Here is a 20,825-nt window from a genome sequence, read left to right as displayed (position 1 = left end):
AGGGACCTGAAGAACACAGTGAGGGGTTGGGGGTGTGTTCCAGACCGGGGTAGGAGTTTTTGAGGCAGCCCTGAAGCAGACAAGAGCCCAGTGGACTTGTGACCTGAAAGAATTCCTGGTGACCAGGTGTGCCCGGGTGGCTCAGTTGGTTAAGCCTCTGCCTTCAGTTCTGATCAATGATCCCTGGGTCCTGGGTTTGAGCCCTGTGTCAGGCTCCCCACTCAGCGGAGAGTCTGCCTCTCCCTCTCTATATGACTGCAATCCCTCCTGCTTGTGCTCTCTCTCTGTCAAATAAATAAAATCTTTAAAAAAGAAAAAAAAATAATTTTTGGTGAATGGCTTGAAGACCAGGAGAGGGTCGTAGTGAAAAATGTGGATACTGGGGGCCAAAGGGTGGGGAGCCTCAGGCTGAGAAGTCAGGCTCTTCTGAGGGCAGTGGGGAGCCACAGAAGCATTTATATCCAGGGAGGAGGCATGAGTTGAGGTGTATTAGTACAAGATCACAATATTTCTTTATTTTAGTGAGGACGAAAATGCAGCCTCAGAGGGACCCCCCAGAGAGGCCCAGAGTGCCAGTGGCAGAGCCATCCCAGGATCCCCAGGCTCCAAGCATCCAGTCCAGGGCTCCTGCTGCATTTCCATCCTTCACCCCAGGCAGCACGGGGGCCGTGGGGGACTTCCACGTGGAGGAGACCCCCAACATCAGGAATGGCAAGCTTCCCTGTACTGTGATCTTTAACACCTGAGCTTTGACCCTGCCAGTGTGGGAGGGGGGCCCTTGAGGAACCAAGATAAATAAAGCCGGCTTAGTAATTGGTCCCTGTTATCAGAGCACTGCGGTTTCCAGTTCTTGTGGGTCGGGTCGGTTTCCAGTTCTTGCGGGTCATACAAGGCAGCGGGAAGTGAAGCTAGCGGAGGGGAAGCAGGTTGTCCATATCACAGCCGGGTGTAAGCCAGGATCCAAACTCCCTTCTGTCCAGCTCCCCGTGATAAGTCCTTTCCTTCTTATACATGCCAAGACATTCAGACTTCAGCAGTGTAGACAGAACCTAGCAAAAGCAATTTGTTCCAGCGTGATCGGTGTTACATGTAGGTACAGAGGTGGGCTCCTTTTGCTTTGGGGGACTGGTAAGGCTTCTGCCCACCTGCGGGGCAGCAGCATGAATAGTTCACCAGAAGAAAAGGGACAAACCACACTGGGGACAAGTCAGGAGGGAGAGCTGGTGTTTCTGGAGCGCAGGATGGAGTAGGCAGGCAGGAAATGACCAAGCAGGAGGAGCACAGCCCCGTGAGGAAGAGCCTCCTGGGCCCAGCCCCAGTCGACTTTGATTGCCCGTTTTCTCACATTCTGTACCCAAGCAAGCCATCAAGTCTAGTTGGCTTAAATGCAAACCCGGAATCTCACCACCTGCTCCTCACCTACCACTCCGGCCCTTGGTCCAAGCCCCCATCACATCCCACCTAGTTCTTCCAAGAACTTCTAGTTCTAGTTCCCTTGCCTGCCTATTCCAGACAGAACAGCCTGAGAGAGAGACACCCTGTGATATCGGGGTCCTCCGCCTTTAGCTGCACATTAAAATCTTAAGAAATTCTCAAAAAGGTCTCCTGTCTACATTGACCCCAGATATTCTAATTGAGTTGATAGGACCCGGGGCCCACGAAGAGGTATTTTGTGAAGCTCCCAGAAGATTCTCTCTTGTGGCCAGAGTTGAGGACCCCTGATTGAGTGTCAGTTTCCGGTCTCTGTCCAAACCCTGCAACCCTTCCCATCTCATTCAGTCCAATCCAGTGGTCTGCAGGGCTGTATGTGGTTCGGGCTTCTGTGACCTCTCTTACTTCTCCCTAGTTCCTTCCACTCCGGCCGCACTGGCCTCCTTTCTGTCCGTTGAACAGGTAAGGCTTCTCCCTTAGAGCTTTTGCCTTCGGCGTTCCCTTCGCCGGAAACGTTCTTCGGCAGAAGTCGGCCTAGCTTGATCCTTGACCTCTAGTGGCACCTTCCTTGCCCATCCCCTTTGGTAGCGCCACTCCTGCCCACCACCCTGTATCCTCCTTACCTTGGCCCGTTTTTCTTCAGAGCACTGGTCACATCTGCCCTCTAGAATATTTTACATTTTTTGTCTCTTCTCTGCTAGAATGCAAGCCACAGGACATCAGCAATTTTTAATGTCTCTTTTAACTGCTGTAGATTCCTGGGCGCCCAGGCGGCTCAGTCAGTGAAGCGTCTGCCTTGGGCTCAGGTCAGGATCCCAGGGTCCTGGGATCGAGCCCCGCATGGGCTCTCCCTGCTCAGTGGGGAGCCTGCTTCTCCCCTCTCCCTCTGTTCCTCCCCCTGCTCGTGCTCTCTAATAAATAAAAAGCTTAAGAAAACAAACAAAAACCCTCTGTGTGTTCCTATCAATGCTGTCTGACATAGAGTAGATGCTCAGAGTCTTTGTTGAGTAACTGAATTTCCGTATGTTTATATGGTTCCCGCCAAGTAGAATCTGAGGTACTAAGGGATACCAAAGGAGAGGTCAGGCACTTGGGTCTGAAGTTCACCATGAGGAAAGCTGTGGCAGCAGCTGACCAGTCCAGAGAAACATGGACATAGGGGCAAAGGAGCCCCACCGTCACCCACAAACCTGCTTCTCCCTGTGTCCCTCTTGAGGGGTGACCCCAAGGGGTGACCTGGTCACCAAACAGGGACTGAACTCCTCACCTCCACATCTCACCCCTCCAACAAGTTCTATGTTACCATCTAAGTGTCCTCCAAGTCTGCCACATCTATCTGTCCGCACTAACACAGCATCCTCTCCCCCAGCGACTGTCCCGGGTGCCTGCACGGTCCACCTTCCGGTGTAAGTGGTTTCTCTAAAACACAGAATTGACCTTCTCCTTGGGTCTGAAAGTGTTGCGGTGGGCTCCGTGCGGTCCCCGGGGCCAAGTCCCAGTCCCAGCAGGCCCATACACGTGCGCTGGCCTCGCTGTGTAAGCTCCTGTCTTACCGCTCGGCCCGTGGGGCCCCAGGCCCAGGGCTTCCTCGCAACTGCGCGCCTCTACTCAGGACGCAGGAGAGGCCACTCTTCTCCGGAGGCTTTCCTGCCAACCGCGCTGCCTCCGCCCCCCTCCCTGCGCCGCACGGTCACCGCTGACAGCGCTGGGCGGCCTGTCACCACGTGGTCTAGGGTTCCTGCAGGCACTACTGTAGTTGCAAGGTGTCTGAGTGGGTGACTGCAGCGTCACGGAGAGGAGCCCGCGAGGCAGCCCCCGGGAGGCCGAAAGGGAGCGGGGGACCAGCCCTGGAAGCCAATGAGGGAGTGTGAGGGTGTTCCGCTGCGTCAGCGGGGCCCGAACCGCCCTTGGGAGGAGGAGCCTGGGGTCCAGCGCCGCGCAAGCTGCCCTCGCTTCCCACCCAGGGACACGGAGCCCTCCGCGCCCGCAGACCTGGCGGGGTCGCAGGGCTAGGTCTCCGCCGGCAGCCCTCCCCAGGCGAGCGTCCTCTGGCTTGGGGCTCCGGAGCGGAGGAGGAGGGGACGCCGACCGCCCCGCGCAGCCGGTGGTCCACAGCCAGCGGAGAGCCGGCCTCCTTTGTGCGCAGGCGCGCCGCCCAGGCCGGGAGGGGCGGGGCCTGGACGGGTCGAGGGGCGGGGTCAGATCTCGGGCCCGCCTCTCCGAGCTCCTGCGAGCGACCCGGAGCTGGGCAACCCAGCTCTTCCAGGGGCTTCAGGTGAGCAGGGGGCACCGAAGGGTCAGGACGCCTCCAGGTCGGGCGTTGGTCGGGCAGCAGGTCCATCTGTCCTGCCGTCTGCCAACAGCGGTCTCCGCGGAGAATGGGAGAACAAAGGAGGGGGCGGTTCTGGGGCCCCCGAGGGAATGAAGGGTCGCAGGTACCCCGCCCTGCCCGCTGACAGTTTCGATTTCTCCCTGAGTCAGAGGCGCCGCCCTAGAGACCCTGGGCTGGCGGCGGGCGCAGCAGCCTGTCCGCGTTTGCCTGTCCGTCTTTGTGTCTGTCTCTGGGTCTGTTTGGCTGTGCCCGAACTTGCCTCCGCCGCTCAGACTGAGCCTCCCGGACACCCCGGTATCCCGCCAACTACCCCCTCTCCCATGGCAGGTAAGTGGGCGCCGAGTGGAGGGTCTCCGTTATCCCCCCACGGACTCGGGAGCCGGGCGTCGAACCCATCCTCCCGGAATGTGCTCCGACTGGCTGCGTGGGCCCCTCCCTTCCTCCGGGAGCCACCGCCCTGCTCCCCCGCCGCATCTTTCTCCGCCTCTTCCCATCACACTCCCCCCTCCGCAGCCTCGCGGCCCGGCTCCTGGGGGAAGTGGGTGAGGCCGCGGGTCCCCTTCTAATCCACCCCTGTCCCCCTCGACAGGCTACTTGCCCCACAAAGCGCACGCCCCTTCACCCCCACCACCCTACCCTGTGACCGCGGGGTACCCGGAGCCGGCCCTGCACCCTGGGCCCGGGCCGGCGCCAGTGCCCGCCCACGTACCTGCCCCTGCGCCCGGCTTCTCTGTCTTCCCCTCGCCCGGCCCTGGAGCCCCAGGGCCTGCCGCCCCCTTCTTGCCACTGCCGGGGGTGCCTTCCGGCCTCGAATTCCTGGTGCAGGTGAGTGGGAGGGAGGAGGAGTGGCGGGATGAGGCGGGGAGCCTGGCGTCCAGGCCAACCCGCTGACATCGCCGCCCACCCCACTCTCTTTCCAGATCGATCAGATCTTGATTCACCAGAAGGCTGAGCGCGTGGAAGGTGAGTGGAAGGGGGAGTAGGTTGGGCCTCATGGCGCGGAGGGGGGGGCGCGGAGAGGGTGCGCTCTCAGGGGTGCCAGTGCCTGAGCCTCGGCCTGTCCCCCGTGGCAGCTTTCCTAGGCTGGGAGACCTGTAACCGGTATGAACTGCGCTCGGGGGCCGGCCAGCCCCTGGGTCAGGCGGCTGAGGAGAGCAACTGCTGCGGGCGTCTGTGCTGTGGCGCCCGCCGGCCCCTGCGTGTCCGCGTGGTGGACCCCGGTGACCGCGAGGTGCTCCGCCTGCTCCGCCCCCTCCACTGTGGCTGTGGCTGCTGCCCGTGCGGCCTCCAGGAGGTGGGCCCGGAGGGCCGGGCCGAGGAGGGGTTCGGGCGGGGGGCCAGGCCATCGTGGGGAGGACCACTGACTGAGCACGGTCTACTCGCAACGAGGCATGGGCTCGGGCCGGTGAGATGGGCGGCCGGCGGTGAGGGTGGTGACAAGTGGTCTACCGAAGGGGGCGGGAGGTCTTGTGCGGGGAGATGGATGACGGAGCCCGACCTGTGAGAGCTTGGGCCGGGGTGCCCTGGCTCGGCTGATCCTGTCTGCCTCCCACTCCAGATGGAAGTCCAGGCTCCCCCCGGCACCACCATTGGCCACGTGCTACAGACCTGGCACCCCTTCCTCCCCAAGTTCTCCATCCAGGATGCCGATCGCCGCACCATCCTGCGTGTGGTGGGGCCCTGCTGGACCTGTGGCTGCGGCACAGACACCAACTTTGAGGTACGGGAGTAAGGGGAGAGTCCTGGGACCTCCGTAAAGCCAGATGGCAGCTTCTGTGAGGTGGGTTGGCCAACACGAAGGTCAAGACCCTGAGCTCTAACATCCAAACCCACTGTGACTCGTACCACACTTCCAGGGTTCCTCCACTCAGGAAGGGATGTCCCTGTGGTCCTGAGAAATGAATGCTTGGCAAAGAAGTGTCTTCTTAGGGACCAGTGCTGATGGTCACTGGCAGCCCTATGTGGAAGGGGAGAGTCTAAAGCCAGGCCCGATTTAGGGCAAGTCTGCTGTGGGCTGGACCCATGTGGCTCCTTTGCAGGAGTCTGTGAGCCCTGACCCAGGAGCAAGCACCAGACTTGCTAAGATCCTGCTGCTTGCCCCGCCAACCTAGAAGTCCAAACAGCCCCTCCAACTGGGAATCTGGGTGATCTATATCCCTGTCATCATGCATTTCTGTCATCCGCCGGGAGAGCCCAAGTGCTGATACTCTCAGGGGAAGGTTTCTAGAAGACAGGTATCTCACAGACACTTGAATTCCCTCAGGGATAATCACCCGTACAGATAAGGAAGGGATAACAGGTAGAAGCCCACAGACTTCCCAAGGCTGTTGAGGTGTCTGGCCTAAGCCTGCTTTTAAAATCGAGTCACCTTGGTGTGTGGGTGTAGGTTCCATGATGGGAGGATCACTGGTGAGCTCTGGATGGGAACAGGGAGACCTCAGGGCCCTCACAGGGCCAGTCTCCCTTTTACCTAATTGTGAAGGATCCCTATTTGGGGCTGCAGTTGGGACCCCAGGGCTGGCAGGGAGAAGCCCTTCCTCATCTTGAGACTGGTCTGCAGGAGTGCCCCAGCTCTGGGAGGCAGTGGGGGAAGGTGACGGGATGGGCATTGTTCCAGTCATGAAGACTAAGCCTAGGAAAAGGACCGGGGGATCACTGTGAGTTCCCACCCACAGCGGCAGGGGCTCTTGCTGCTGGGCCCAGGGAGGCCCGTGAAAATCTGGGTCCTCACAGGCCACATACTGCTGCCCCCATAGAAGCAGGTGGACGAAGCTGCTGATGGTGGACAGGATCTGTCCTACTTTGCAGATTCGAGGAAAACCACACCTTCAGACAGCCACAGCCTTCCAGGAGCCTGGGGGGCTCCTAGAGCTCAGCCTGCCCAGCCCCACTTGACCAGGCTACTGTGTTCAGGGCATCCAGGGCACCCACCATGGGTGCCAGGTACTTTGGTAACAGAACAAACCCAGCGGGCAGCCCTGTGCTGAGATGAGCCCATCACACTTACACGTGTCCCACCACTGATGTTCTGTTCTCACATGAGGCCTTTTAAGAGCCACACATCAGAGCCCGAATTCTGATTTTTGCTATACACACGCAGCATGACCTAGGCTGACTCAGTTTCCCCCGATGTCACGTGGAAACCTGGGGCTGTCGGAAGGATTCCCAGAGTGGAGGGCCTGCATGGTTCGCGCGGGGTGATGGTGGGAGGTCAGTCGCATCCTTCCCAGTTGGGTTCTGCCCCCCACCCCCCACCCCCAGGTGAAGACCCCAGATGAGTCCCGCAGTGTGGGCCGCATCAGTAAGCAGTGGGGAGGGCTGCTCCGAGAGGCCCTCACGGATGCAGATGACTTTGGCCTGCAGTTCCCGCTGGATCTGGATGTGAGGGTGAAGGCTGTGCTGCTGGGAGCCACATTCCTCATCGTGAGTTGGCCACCCCGCCTCCCCTCCTGTCCCTCTGCTCTCACGCCAGGCTTTGAGCTCTGGTGACAGTGCCCTCCCCTCAGGACTACATGTTCTTCGAGAAGCGAGGAGGCACTGGGCCTTCGGCCATCACCAGTTAGAGGCCACGTCAGGGTGAGGAGACCATCACCTCAACGGGGATCCAAGATGGTGGCCTGCCCCAGCCCCTCCTCAGAGACAGCCCCTTCCCTTAAAGCACATGACAGGGAACAGACAGGGATGCCTGAGAGTCTAGGGGCCACGCGGCCCTACCCCTACCCTCATTCCCCGGCCTCCTTCGCCTCGGCCCCCAGGGAAGAGTATATAGGAGAGCCCTGCCCCTGCGACCTCCCACCACTGTCTCTGGCGAGCCCCCAGCGCGCAGGCATATTCGCTTTCAGACTCTCCCTCACCCCCTACCAGGCCTCTGCTCCATGTGTGGTCTGTGGAATCCAGAGCCCTGGGGTTTTCTGACAGAGCTGGGGCTGGGGCCCTGCAGCACCAAAGACAGCGGCAAAGGCCGCTCTCCCCCCGCACCGGCGTGGTCAGCAAGTCCAGCCTGAGACTGTGGGCCTCTGAGGGGGGATCCCCGCCTCCCCGTCAACAGCTGTAGGGCCTGCCCTCCGGTGCCAACGTCCTTCCCCCTTGGGCCCTGCCCGCAGTCGGCGCTTAGCAGCTCCCGTGCCTTACACAAGCATCCCGTCCTTTCCTCACCCAGGGAAGGAGGCTGCTTCTTTGTATGTTATATTCATATAAAGTTTGTAACTTTTTGGATACTGGGAGATGTATGTCATGGGACAATAGAAGCATGGGTGTGGGAAGAAACCCAGGGAAATAGGTGGGCCTTTGGTGGGCGGGGGGGGTGGTGGGGGCTGGCCCGTTTCGCCATCCAGGCTGCCCAGGTCCAGTGTCCTTGAGTTCAAGAAGGCAACGCCATCCTCCATCATGGCCCCGGACCGAGCCAAGCTGTCTGGGCCACATACCCCGAATCCAGAGGGAGGCGTCTGCCATCTGGGATGGCTGCGCACCTAGAGTCTGGCGTGGTGGGGCCCGGCCACTCCGGATGGCTGTTCCCAAGGTCCTCCTGAGCAAGCGTGTGATGGGGGACAGCTCTGTCTCTCCAAGTTCTTTTAGTTGGGAATACGGTAGGCAGACCAGACTAGATCCTTCTATGAACCAGCCAAGGAGGCTGGAGCCTTCGGAGGCCAACGGGTACGGGCCGGCCCCATGCCCGGCCCCAGCTCCTGCTGCAGCTGCCTCTGGCACAGTCTCCCCATGGAGGAAGTTCTGCCCTGGTGGGATCCGTTCTGGTTCCGCTTGGTCCCACACGGCCAGGCCGTCCATCCAGGCCAGTATCCATGCCCAAGGGGGCAGCGCTCAGGGCCGAGCCAGGACATAGCGACTGGCCGCGGAGAGATCCCACTGGTAATGCTCCAGGATGCGTCGGCAGTCGGCTCTGGACCGACTGCTCAGATGGTAGAGCTGCTCCACCTGCGGGGTGGCAGGGGGGACAGTGAGTGCCAGGTGGGGGGGATAGTGAGTGCTGGGCAGGGGAGACAGTGAGTGTTGGGCGATTGGTGGGGGCCGCAGGAGCTGTAAGAACCAGAGAGCAGCATCCGGCTTTACCTTGAGGTTCCGGATGGCAGAAACCACGTCTCCCCCAGTGGCCCTCAGTGCCTCCTGGCACTCCTGGTGGGTGACTCCATGCACGCTCAGCTCCACCTGTGGGGCACAAAGCCTCGCTCAGGCCGCTGCCCCAGCCTAGAGCCCCCTCCGGACACCAGCCACATCAGGGAGAGCTCACCTCCATGACCCTCCTCTGTAGCTCGGGGTCTGGCAAGAGGCCTCCAGAGGGGATGGTGGCTTTGCCAGTGGCAGGTGCTCCTGAGGGCTGGCTGTGGGGGGGTTCCCTTTTGGGCCAGGGAGGCCGCTCCCTGGGGGGCTGGCTGGGCTGAGAAGGGCTAGAGGCAAAGGGAGTCCAGGATGGCAGGCCTGGGGGTCCCTGGGGCACAGCTCTGGCATGACGAAGTTCAGGGGGGCTCGAACCACCCCCTGTGGGGCGGGGGCCCAGGGACAGAACAGACTCCAGACTCTTGGAAAGGACTGTACGTTGAGAAAAAAAAATAAAGCTTGAGAGGGAGCACAGGCGCAGGGCCCTGCCTTCTCCCCACTCTGTGCCCTGCTCTTGGGGTGACCCTCGGCTAGGGGTGCAGTAGGGTATGCCCAGCAGACACCCAAGTTGAGGCAGGGGAGGCCCCAAAAGGCCGAGGTGGCAGGAGCTGAAAGTGGGGTGGGCAGTTCCTCAAGTCCAGCCGGGCTGTCCAGTCAAGTGCGCCAAGTTCGGTACTCCAGGCAGGAGGATACTCAGAGACTCGCTCTTGATCTCGAGACCCCAGAGGCCAGGTCCCCATCAGCCATGCCTACCTTTCATCCTCTGCAGGGGCACATTCCTGTTCCTTCTCTGGGCCCGTGCAGGAGGTAAATCCTGAAGCTTTGCCTTCCCTCTGTCCCTGTGAGAGACAGGGATCCCATTCACTCCACACCCCCACCCCTGACCCACCTAGCCGTGTCCCCTTCCCCAGAAATGTTGGGGGGCTCTCCCAGGCAGGTGGAGACTCAGAGGGGACCCTCCAGCTGGGAGCCGAGCCCAGCCTTCCCTCCAGCCTCACCCAGGCCCCCTCCCCAAGCTTCCTTTCCAGAGAAGTTGCAGGACGTGGTTCCCCCAGCCCAGCTGTGTCCCCCCACACACCCCACCCCACTGTTTCAGGTGCCTACCCATTTCCGCTTCCCTGCTGTCGCTCTCCCTGGGCAGGGGAGACCCTCTGGACCAGACGGGTGGCTGGCGGCCCCCCCCCGTCTGCCAGCGTCACCGCTGAGGCCGGGAAGCTGCCCACTTTGAGTGTCCGGCCATTCTGGCCCTTCCAGGTCGCAGAGTCGGGGCTGTGGGAAGAGGCACTGGTGAAGGCGCCGGGCGGGGGCTGGGCCCGAGCCCACATTCAGCTCGCAAGCATCTGCCTGGAGGAAGGGAAGCTTTTTTTCTCTGGAACACAAAAGGGCTCTATGGGCTTGGTGGCTCCAGCCGGAGGCCACCACGATGGTAGTGCAGCTCTCGGGGCCCAGTGGGGTAGAGGGGAGGCAGAGGAGCAGGGTTCAAGGAGCTGAGGAGCAGCAGGTCGGACCCGCATCAGGAAGGTGGGCTGTGAGTCCTCCTCCTGGGGACATGTGGGTGGCATGAGGCTCTCACCTGCCCTCGATGATGGTGATGAGGTCACCAGTCTGCATCCTTAGGGCGCCTGGCTCCATAACATCCTGGACACAACGTCCCTCAGGAGGCCAGGCCTGCAGAGACAGGAGGAGAGGGTATCAGGGGGTGTGGCCTGAGTCCAAAGGGTAATTTCCTGGGAGCAGGGAAGAAAGGAGACTCCTCTCTGTTCTTGCCCCCAACAATGAAACCCGTTCCAGCTATGTCCTCGGTCCTGGACCCAGGGTGGGACTGTCCCCGTCCCCCGGTTGTCATCCAGGAGGGGAGGCAGGCCTGGAGTCCATGCCAAGCTGGGCACAGCCCAGGAGTCAGCGAGCAAAAAAGGGGGGCCCTGTCTCTACCTAGGGGAACCAAGGCGAATGTCCCCTACCCTGCTTTTACTCCACACACAGTTCTGCCTCCTGGGGCCTCCAGAAATTTTCCATTTTTTTCCGGCCCCACTGCCTTGACTGTGAACCAGACATCGGCATCATTTCATTCCTGCTTCGGAGCCCGTCACCTACCTGCTCTTCCCATGTTCAGTGTTCTGCCTCCTATCCCTTCTTGCACCAAGCCAGAGCGACAGAGCACATAACGTGGGCTTGTGACCCACTCCTGCTCAAAACCCTTCCATGGCTCCCAGGTGCCATCGGAGTAATGACTGAACTTCAACAACAGAGTTCAGTGATTTGGGTCATTTCACTGGTTTAACTGACCTAAGACTGCTCCTCTGCTTACTCTGTGAATTTAGGCAAAGCCCTTCAATGTCAATGCCATAACTGCCCCATTCGTAAAGGCCATGAAACAGTGGCCTTCCTGGATGGTGAGAATGAAGTAGTGGTGCAGGAAGATAGTCTAAGTGTCTTAGTGTGGTACCTTCCACAGATCAAGTGCCCTGCATTAGCTCTGGTTATCTATGGCTCCTTCCTCATCCCTGCACGGCGCCCCTGAGGTCACCTTGCTGTCTTCCCTGGGTTGCCGGCTGAACTGCTTTAACCTCTGCCTGGAGACACCCACAGCAGCCCGCTGCTCTGAGCGCCCCCTTTTCTGGCCCAGCCCCCAGCCCTTGAGCCCGCATCTGTGTAGGCCAAACTGCCTCCCCAGGGCTCCGAGCACACTGCAGGTAGAGCCCGAATCTGCTGGTCTGTCCCAGACCCCAGCCCGGGAATTATGTTAGTCTTGTGCGTGCAACTCTGGGAGAAAACGGGGAGGTGAGATGGGGTGTGTGGGGGGAGGTAGGGGCTCCCACCTCTTGGAGCAGCCCCTCCAGGTAAGAAAAGCTAGGCCGGTCGGCGGGGTGGGGGGCCCAGCAGCGCAAGGCGACGGAGTAGAGCGCCCTGGAGCAGAGGGGAGGCCGAGGCAGCCGGGCCCGGTCCTGCTCCAGCCGCTGCAGGATGAGGTACGGCGGGACCCCGGCCCAGGGCTCCTTGCCCCGGGAGAACATCTCCCACAATGTCACCCCAAACATCCACACGTCGGACGCAGAAGAGAAGGCCCCCTGGCGCAGGCTCTCCGGCGCGCACCTGCGGAAACTCTGCTGAACCAGGCCGCCGAGGGGGCGGGGCGCGTTTCCCCCACGAGCGACCTACACGGCGCCACCACCACCCTCTGTGATCTCCTTCCCAAACCCTTCCGAATCCTCGTCCCGGCCTACTCTGGGGGCCTGGCGCGCCCACGCCGCCCGGATCAGCGCCCCCTCGGCCCCTCACCAGGCGTAGGGGATGGGGCGGGGCCCGCCCATGACGTAGCGGCCCCGGGCGCCGCGCAGCGGCCGCACCAGCCCGAAGTCCGCCACCTTGACCGTGCGCGGGGAAGCCAGCAGCAGGTTGCGCGTGGCGAGGTCTCGGTGCACCAGCCCGCGGGCCCCCAGGTACGCCATGGCCCCTGCCAGCTGCCGAAGAAAGAGGCACAGCAGGGCCACGGGCAGCGGGGGTGTCGGGGCCGGGGCGGTCAGGCGCGCGTGCAGGGAGCCCAGCGGCGCCAGCTCCATCACCTGCCGGAGCGCGGCGCCGCGTGAGCAGAGGTCTGCCCCCCTCCCCGCCGCCCACCCCGGCCTCTGGCCCCCTCCCTCCCTCCCATCGCGCCCCTGCCCTGGGAGCTGCTGTCCGGCCAGCTCACCATCTGCAGAGGCTGGCCCAGTACGAGGCCGTGCAGACGCAGCACGTGTGGGTGCTCCAAGTTCATCATGACGGACACCTCTCGAAGGAAGTCCCCCAGCTCTGTGCCCACGGGGCCTTCAGGACCCACCCGGAGGGACTTGACAGCTACTGGGACCTGGGGCGTCACAGGGAAAGGACATTGGCACCCAGAGCAGAGAGGGCATGCAGGGCAGAGGGGAAGCCAAAATTTAAAAAGGAATGAAAGGAGAGGAGAGGAGAGGGGAGGGGAGGAGAGGGGAGGGGAGGGGAGGGGAGAGGAGAGAGAGGAGAGGAGAGGAGAGAAAAAAGAAAGAAAGAAAGAAAGAAAGAAAGAAAGAAAGAAAGAAAGAAAGAAAGAAGCAAAGACCAGACCGGCGGCTGGCCCCAGCACCCAGAATGAAGGAGGCTCCCCGGACTCACACTCTGGCCACCAGGCAGTGTCCACAGCCCTCGGTGCACCACGCCAAAGCAGCCAGAGCCCAGCAGCTCCCCTCTGCACACAGCACCATCCGGGATCAGACACTTGAGTCCCCGCTCGGGCTCAGGGAGGGACAGGGGGCTGTCAGGAACTGAGGTGGTGTCCTTCTGCTCAGGTGCTAAGCCCCCAAGGATCTGAAGCAGGGGTGGGAATTAAGTGTGTGGAACCCTGTACCACTCCTCCCTGACACTCGGCCCGCCCCAGTTCCGGGCCTATGCTGACCCTTTAAGCCTGTTGCCCCCCCCCACCCCACAACACACACCTTGTAGACCCAGTTCTTTGACTTGAGCCCCGAACGGTGCTTCTTCAGAGCCTCAGTGAGTCTGCGCTGGGCTGGGGAAGGTCAGAATCAGGGCACGTGGGTGTTACGTGATGGGCTGTGGGGGTTAGGTCAGGACGCAGGAGGATTTACAGGGCAGAGGAGGGCTGGTGGGGGGCAGGCTGAGAAAGAAGAGACCAGGGGCCCCTTACCAGGCCGGCCCATTCCAATGCCATCCAGGTCCTCGGGCCTGACAAAGTCAAAGTGCTCCGGCCGGGTCACAGTAAGCTCCTCGAGGATGGGTCGGTAGAACTGGGCCAGCTGGATGTCCCGGAGCAGCCTCAGCAGCCACATTGAACTCGCCTCGGGGACCATGTCTGGAGAAGGCATCCCGGAGGTCCATGCATCCAGCTCTAGACACAAAGCCAATGGGACTCCCAGACAGCAGAAATGGGGCCTCGAGATCCACCCCCACCCCCGACCCCATCAGACACACTCAGGTGCAGAGGGAGGGATGCATCAAAGAATGGCAGGAATCGGGCCACTCCCACAAACCCCAGGAAAAACCCTAGGTGTGGCCTACCTAGGGTCCCCACCTCACACTTGAGATCCCAGAGCTCTGCAGACCTGACATATGTTCCTCTTCCCACTCTTGAGATAGGACGGCACCGTACTCCTGGACCCCTAGGACACCCAGGTACCACATCCCTGCCAGGGATGCCCAGATATGCTAACTACACAGTGCCTCCGCCCTGCCGATGCGCGTTCCCAGACACATAGGAACCTGCCTCCACACTCGAAACACTGCTACACACACACACACACACACACACACACACACGGAGACCTACAGACATGCTGCAAAAGAGGGCTGAGCCACCCAGACACATGGCCTTTCAAGTCCGAGACGTTCCAGTAACGCTGCCGTGAACCATGCCTGCACGCCTACCGGTGACACTGAGGTTCACGGCCTCTGAGATACACCGCCCCACGTGTCGGAGACATCAAGGTCCACAGAAACACACAGCACACGAGACAACCAGGGCCCGTGCGCACACATTCCTCAACTACGCGGGCATACGGCCCCTCAGCTCCGAGATGCCCAGGCTCACCGCCTGGTCGGCACCCGAGACAGCCACGCCTGAAATCACTGGGTATTTGTGACCGGCGGTCAGGTGCAGGCTGAGCTAAGCTCGGGCACTGCCCACGGAGCCAGGTGCTGCCGGGTGCACAGTCCCTTCCACACCCACCTGCGCTCGGCTGCAGGAGCCCTGCCCGCACACCTGAGTCACTCAATCCGACCGGGCTTCCAGGCAACTCCCCCAGTCTGAGCTAACCAAGGCCGGGAGCTGTGGGCGCTGCCTGCACCGCGCTCTCCCTTACACGCACCTGGACGCCCCCCTCCACCTTTAGTTAAACCCTGACGAAGGGCTGAACTAGGGACCGGGCGCACGGAGAGGCGAGGAGGGAGGAGGCCGGGACCCAGGGAGACCGCCAGCAAGGTGAGGTGGGGACAGTACCCGAAGGGGGACGGGAGGAAAGGCGGCCGCGGAAGGGAGGGGAGGCGAACAGGGCATCCGCGGACGCACCCCAAGCGACGGCCGCTCCTGCGGCCCCTGTGCCCCGCGTCCCCACCCCGCGGGACCCTCACCTGGCGAAGGCGGAAGCGGCGGCGGCGGAACCACCCTGGCCACCAGCACTAAATCCCGGGGGGGCGGGACCACAGCCGCGGGGGCGGGGCCGCAGGCCGTAGGGGCGGGGCCCGGCGTCGCGCTGGGGAGCCCTACCACGCCCCTCGCCCCCAACCCGGGAAGGCCTGAGGCGGGGGCGGGGGGGGCGCCTCCTCCTCCCGGCCAGACCCGGAGAAACCATTCTCCCGTCTTTTCCCTCTCTCATCCTCTACATCCTCTTTCCCGCCTCTTCCAAAGAACTTTTCATCCCTCCCAGGCTTCCTGGGACCGTGGGGTCCTGTCCCCCGTGTCCCCTCTCCCCAAATCTTTCACCTATCCCGGCCAGAGCCCCACCCCTTACGCGGATCAGCACCAGATGGAGAAATGCTGCCCAGGCCCTGGGAATGTGAGGCTAAACAGGACCTTGTCCCTGCCCCCTAGCAGGGGAGAGGGCTTCCTAGCCCCCATATGGGGGGAGGCAGGGTGCTCTGAAATGGAACCAGGGCGGACAGGTGTTGCTGGTGCAGGAAGTCAGCCCTCAGCCCACGTGGTCTAAGTAAGGTTGGGACCGTTGTCCCTGGCCCAGCTCTGAATATTGGTCCAATGTGCTGCCCCGAAAAGGAACCTTTTGGGAGCACCCCAGGACAGAACACGCGGGAGGTCTTGTGTGTGAGTGGTCTCCTGCCCCCCATCCCGGCTTAGTACCTGGTCTAGGTGGCCAAGGGCAGCACCCCATGCTTTAGGGCACCCCTTCCCATAACTGGCACTTAACCGGCCACGTTCTGGCTCAACCCTCCTTCCCCCACATAGTCTCCGTACACTGGCTGTGGGGATGGGGGCCACAGGTCAAAGTCCAGAACCTCCAAAAAGGCTCTGAGGAGGAGCATTCCTCTCCTTTTTCCTCAGGGGTCCCAGGGAGGAAGTCACCAGTCTCAGGACATCTGGTGTGTCTCCTTCTGTCCCAAGGAAGGATGTGCAAGCTGTCCCCAAAGTCCCTTGGGGGGAACACCCCCCCCCCATCCTGGTAAGCACTGATGGGACATATTCCAACACTGATGGGAAAATTTTTATAGTTTACAGTTCAACCTGCTTGGTTTCCTTGCCTTCTCTTGACCTCCAGCGAGGCCAGCTTATCACACTGTAATAGCTCCCTCTGCATCTGATGTCCCGGCTATACTGTGGGATCCGCATGGTAGGGGCTGGATCTGTCTTGTCTATCCTTGTGTTTTGTTTTGTTTTGTTTATATTTTATTTATTTATTAGAGAACGCACAAGCAGGGGGTGGGAGAGAGAGAAGCAGGATCTCCACCAGCAGGAAGCCTGACGCAGGGCTTGATCCAAGGGCCACAGGATCATGACTTGAGCCAAAGGCAGATGCCCAGCCACTGAGCCACCCAGGCTCCCCTCATCCTCTGTTCCTACTCTTAGTATCTGGGACAGTGTAGGCATGTAACAGGTACAGTGCATATTGTTTGCGAAGAAGTCTGCTCAGTCTGTCATTCCTCTGTCCTTTCTCCCTGCTTTTAAGACATCATTGGTATTTTGTAGTTCTATTAAAAAATATCTAGGTATGGATTATTTTTTACTCATTCTGATCAGTGTGTTCTATTTCCTGTATCTATGAATTCATATCTTTCATTGGTTTTGGAAAATTCTCAGCTAGTATTTCCTCAAACATTATTTTTCCTCCATTCTTTGGCTCTCCCCTTTGGGGACTCTGATTAGTATTATGCTAGATCTTTTTATTCCATCCCTCATGTTGTTTAAACTCTCTTCTATATCTTTCAATCTTTGGGTCACTGTGATGCCATCCAGGTCTGTCTTCCAGTTCACCAATTCTCTCTTTGGTTATGTCTGATGTGCTGTTTAATCCATAGTCTGAAGGATTTTTGTCATTGATACGAACACTGGCAACTTTGTATGCTGACAGTACTTTATTGAGGTATAACACATTTAGGAACATGCCCAGATTTAACTGTGTAGCTCAATGCATTTCTTCTTTTTTTAAAAAAAGATTTTTATTTATTTAAGAGAGAGAGATAGGGCATGAGCAGGGGGAGGGGGAGAAGCAGAGGGACAAGCAGACTCTTTGCTGAGGAGGTAACCCTGAAGCAAGGCCAAGTCTCAAGACCCAAGACCATGACCTCAGCTGAAGTCAGGTATCTAACTAACTGAGCCCTCCAGGCTCCCCAGCTCAATACATTTCAACCAATGTACATGTGTATTGATGCTGATAAAGACCCACAACATTCCAGTGATCTTGGAAACTTGCCTTGTGTCCATTGTTAGTCAATTCCAGTGACCATTCTCATGTCTAAAACCCATAGATCACTTTTTCCCCCAAAGATTTTATTTATTTATTTGACAGAGAGGATCACAAGTAGGCAGAGAGGCAGGCAGAGAGAGAGGGAAGCAGGCTCCTGTCGAGCAGAGAGCCCCTTGTGGGGCTCGATCCCAGGACCCTGAGATCATGACCCTCTGAAGGCAGAGGCTTAACCCACTGAGCCACCCAGGCGCCCCCATAGATCACTTTTTCTTGCTCCCGACCTTCTTATCGATGGAGTCATAGGCTGTAATTGCATTCGGCTTCTTGGACTCAACACGTTTTTTGAGACTTATCTTGATGTTGTCCGAGTTCTTGATGGGGATCACGTGGTTCCCTGAGCTTTTGGGGAGAAGAATGCATAACAACTGATTTTCCTCCAAATGTCCAGCATCTTCACAGATCTGGGAGCACCAGAGGTCTTCTAGGAGTTGAACACATACATGTGGAGGACATGGGGATACAGGAAGCAGCTGCTGCCAGAGAGGCCGGCAGGAGCCAAGTCAGGCACTATGTCATCCTTCAGCAAGCTCTCACTGTGTCAGGTTCTAGGGAACAAGCAGACACGATCCCTGGCCTGGTGGGGTTCACTCTACAGGGCCTTGGAGAACACAGTCAGGAGCTTGGGCCTTACCTGAGGGCTCTGATAACGGCTGGACGTTTTTAGGAGAGGAATGAGAGAACCAGGCGGCTGCGTAAGCAACTGGGAAAAAGAGAGAGAGGAAGGACAGGGAGCTCTGGGAAGAGGTTCTCGCCGGTTCAAGGGAGAGAGGTTGGCCCTGCTGAGACCTTGGCAATGGGATGGAGAGGAGGTGAAGGTAGGGGCCTCCACGACTGGACTCTGGGCCTAAGTCCTGTGCTCCAGCAGGAAACCAAACCATTTTTCCAGCAGGAAACCGGACACGGAGGCTCAGCCCCACCTTTGCCTTTAGCTTGGAAAAAACCCAGGGAATGAGAAGCCTCTTTTTTCCTCCCCTTCTCCCTCTTCCCATCTGACTTCTGGAGTTAAGCTTCTCTTGTCCCTACCTGCGTGGGAAGTACTGCCTGACCACTCTCGGGTGGCACCCCTTCTAAGCTGAGATGGGGCGTCCTGCTAAGCTTGGAGGCCTGGGTCGGGCACCAGTCCCACTCAGTCTGCCTTTCCCCAACCCTGGCCCTGCCCCACAGGCTCTGCATCCGAGAAAGATGAGCACACGCACACCCCCGGCCAAGTCTTTGCCCAGAAGACAGGGAACCAGAAGGGTAAGCAGAGAGGCCCTCTGGTATCTTCCCCACCTACTGCCTTGGGTTTGGGTGGAGGGTAGGGCCCATCCTTCTGCGGAAAACTCTCCTCTCCTACTGGGAGCCGCATCAGCGCCCCCATAGCCCCTCCCTTCCTGCTCTGCTCCCTGAGATCACGGGCCTGTCCCTTGCCACCTTACCTATGCCAACCTCTCAACAGGGGAAAATCCCTCTCTCTCTTTTGGGCCGTTGTGGGGCTGTTCCCATCTGGCTAAGGGCAGGAGGCCTGAACCCCAACAACATCCCTGCTTCCCGTTATTGCACTCATTGCTGTTCCGACCTTGCCAGTAACTTGTCTGTCTCCCGCTGCTCGATTCCAAGCTCCAGGCAGAAAAAGACTCGATCTTGTCTGAGTTTTGCTGTGTCCCTCCTGCCCAGTCCAGGGTCTGGCTCACAGGGTAGGTGCTCAGTAAACTTTTATGAACAAATGGGTGAGATGACGTCATCTGGGTCGAGAGAAGCCAAGGAGACTTTTTGACATCAGGAGCTCCTTTGCTGGGAGTGATGCTGATGGGAGAGCCCGAACCGCCTCCATTAGCATTCCCTGGTGAACTTGTCCCTGCCCCTCTCCCCATTTGCCACCCACCCCCCGTACTTGGCTCTTCCTATACCCTGGGGTGAAACCCTTCCATTCCATCACCCCATCTCCATCCCCCGGCTCCTGGAGGCCCGTCGCTTCCCAGTTTGGATTTGCCTCGCTAGAGTTTCCAGGCAGCCCACCACGCTGTATGTCCCTGCTGGTTTGCTTTCCTAAGTGGGAAGTGCCCTAAATCCACCCTATTCCTCCAAGGTCACCAAGGAGCACAGCATAGAGCACCCCCCCCCCGGGTCTAATCACCAGCGTTGGAGTCCCCACCCTGTCGCTTGCCATCGGTGACTCTGAGCAAGTTACTTCCTGTTTCTGTGCTCCTGTGTCCACGTGTACGGCAGCCAGAGTGGAGGCCAGTCACCCCCCCATCCGCATTAATGTTGTACACAGCGCCCTCCCGGGGGAGCAGGGCCGATCTGGGGCATCAGAGGGATAGTGCAGAAAGGATGGGCCCGTCCAAGACAGTGTGCCTTCCACCCTCCTCTCTCAAGCCTCTCCCTCTGGGGAGGTCTGGTCACTGGGTCATGAAGAGGCATGAGCGGTCCCAGGGAGAGGCTCCCCACGCCAGGAGACAGAGGCCTCTTGCCCACAGCCAACACCAACCTGTCAGGCATGCGAGTGAGCCAGCTTCAACATGATCCTCTTGCCCTGGTCAAACCTCGGATTTCCGTGACCCTGACTGACATCTGGACAGCGCCGTCCTGGGAAGCTGCAAGCCAGAACCACATAGCAAAGCTGCTCCTGAATTTATGATCCTCAGAAACTCTGAGATCGGGTTTATTGTTTTAGGCCATTAAGCTTTGGAACAATTTGTTACGCGGCTGTAGGTGACTAATACAGAGCATGAAATGCTTGGAATCACGTCGGACGCATCGTCGCCCTCCGGGGTGGCCCGCGTTCACGTTCATTTTACAGGGACCAGATGGAGTCTGGGGCTGGCGAGTGACTCATAGCTGGAAGGGCGTGGCAAGTTATGTCGTGAACACAGGGCCCATCGGTGCCAGGTCCTCGGCTCCTTTATCTGCCCCCATGTTTGCAGCGATCTGCTGCTGAGCCGTAAGGCCTGGAGGCACGGGTCAACTCTCTGATCATGCTCCTGGGGTCTGAGAATTTGGAGTTCCACCAGGACAGGGTGGGGATGGGTTTTCTCTGCTCGACTGGGTCTGGCCGGTGACAGCTGGGGCCTGTCTTATCCTCCCACGGGGATAGTAGATGCTGCCTTTTGACCCAACTCCTCAGTGTGGACCCTCCACGGGGCTCCTCACCGCATAGTGACTGGGTTTCTGAGCGGATATCCCAGGAGACAGAAAGCAGAGGTCGCCAGTTTCTTTAGGACATGGCCCAGGAAGTGGCCCAGTGTCACTCCTGGCACATTCAGCTGGCCAGCGATAGAGGAAGGCATGCACAGACCCTGCCTGTCCACAGGAGATGTGTCAAAGAATTTAGGGGCCATTGTTTGAAATGGCCAGTCTCTGTTCTTAGGAGAGAGGCTCAGGGAAGATTTTTTTAAAAAAAAATATTTTATTTATTTATTTGACACAGAAAGAGAGCACAAGCAGGGGGAGTGGCAGGCAGAGGGAGAAGGAGCAGCAGGCTCCCCGACCAGCAAGGAGCCCAATGCAGGATTTGACCCCTGGGCCCT

General features: G+C 59.4%; 2 protein-coding genes and 1 long non-coding RNA gene across 10 annotated transcripts; 1 reads left to right on the top strand and 2 right to left on the bottom strand.

The window, feature by feature from the left end:
• Positions 1-479: 479 nt before the first annotated feature.
• Positions 480-3,560, bottom strand: LOC309851985. Its single transcript, XR_014305021.1, has 2 exons — positions 3,424-3,560; positions 480-1,049 (listed from the first exon to the last, which is right to left on the bottom strand). It is a non-coding gene; the product is annotated as an uncharacterized lncRNA (long non-coding RNA).
• On the top strand, positions 3,322-7,978 carry PLSCR3 (phospholipid scramblase 3). 6 transcript variants are annotated; one of them, XM_082707984.1, is made up of 9 exons: positions 3,340-3,706; positions 3,913-4,090; positions 4,353-4,588; positions 4,684-4,726; positions 4,837-5,057; positions 5,322-5,483; positions 7,025-7,186; positions 7,270-7,339; positions 7,628-7,978. In XM_082707984.1, exons 2-8 carry the CDS (start codon positions 4,084-4,086, stop codon positions 7,324-7,326), a joined length of 888 nt encoding a protein of 295 aa, XP_082564110.1. In that variant the 5' UTR covers positions 3,340-3,706; positions 3,913-4,083; the 3' UTR covers positions 7,327-7,339; positions 7,628-7,978. The 6 variants fall into 6 exon arrangements, with proteins under 6 accessions (XP_082564113.1, XP_082564110.1, XP_082564111.1 ...); XM_082707985.1 differs by having other exon boundaries at positions 3,353-3,706; positions 3,909-4,090; XM_082707987.1 differs by lacking the exon at positions 3,913-4,090 and having other exon boundaries at positions 3,322-3,706.
• Positions 7,938-15,033, bottom strand: TNK1 (tyrosine kinase non receptor 1). Of its 3 annotated transcripts, XM_082707977.1 has the most exons (13): positions 14,972-15,033; positions 13,533-13,733; positions 13,324-13,394; positions 13,004-13,195; positions 12,564-12,719; positions 12,155-12,438; positions 11,695-11,968; positions 10,449-10,543; positions 9,980-10,144; positions 9,629-9,714; positions 9,009-9,307; positions 8,831-8,926; positions 7,938-8,695 (listed from the first exon to the last, which is right to left on the bottom strand). In XM_082707977.1, the coding sequence occupies exons 2-13, from the start codon at positions 13,708-13,710 to the stop codon at positions 8,582-8,584; spliced, it is 2,010 nt and encodes a 669-aa protein (XP_082564103.1). In that variant the 5' UTR covers positions 13,711-13,733; positions 14,972-15,033; the 3' UTR covers positions 7,938-8,581. The 3 variants fall into 3 exon arrangements, with proteins under 3 accessions (XP_082564103.1, XP_082564104.1, XP_082564102.1); XM_082707978.1 differs by lacking the exon at positions 13,004-13,195 and having other exon boundaries at positions 14,972-15,029; XM_082707976.1 differs by having other exon boundaries at positions 8,447-8,926; positions 14,972-15,029.
• Between the last annotated feature and the right edge of the window lie 5,792 nt (positions 15,034-20,825).

This window comes from Mustela nivalis, assembly GCF_964662115.1.
Source record: "Mustela nivalis genome assembly, chromosome: 17".
NCBI classification, from domain to species: domain Eukaryota; kingdom Metazoa; phylum Chordata; class Mammalia; order Carnivora; family Mustelidae; genus Mustela; species Mustela nivalis.
Note: the sequence above shows the minus strand (reverse complement) of the source record. Positions and strands in the feature narration are given on the sequence as shown.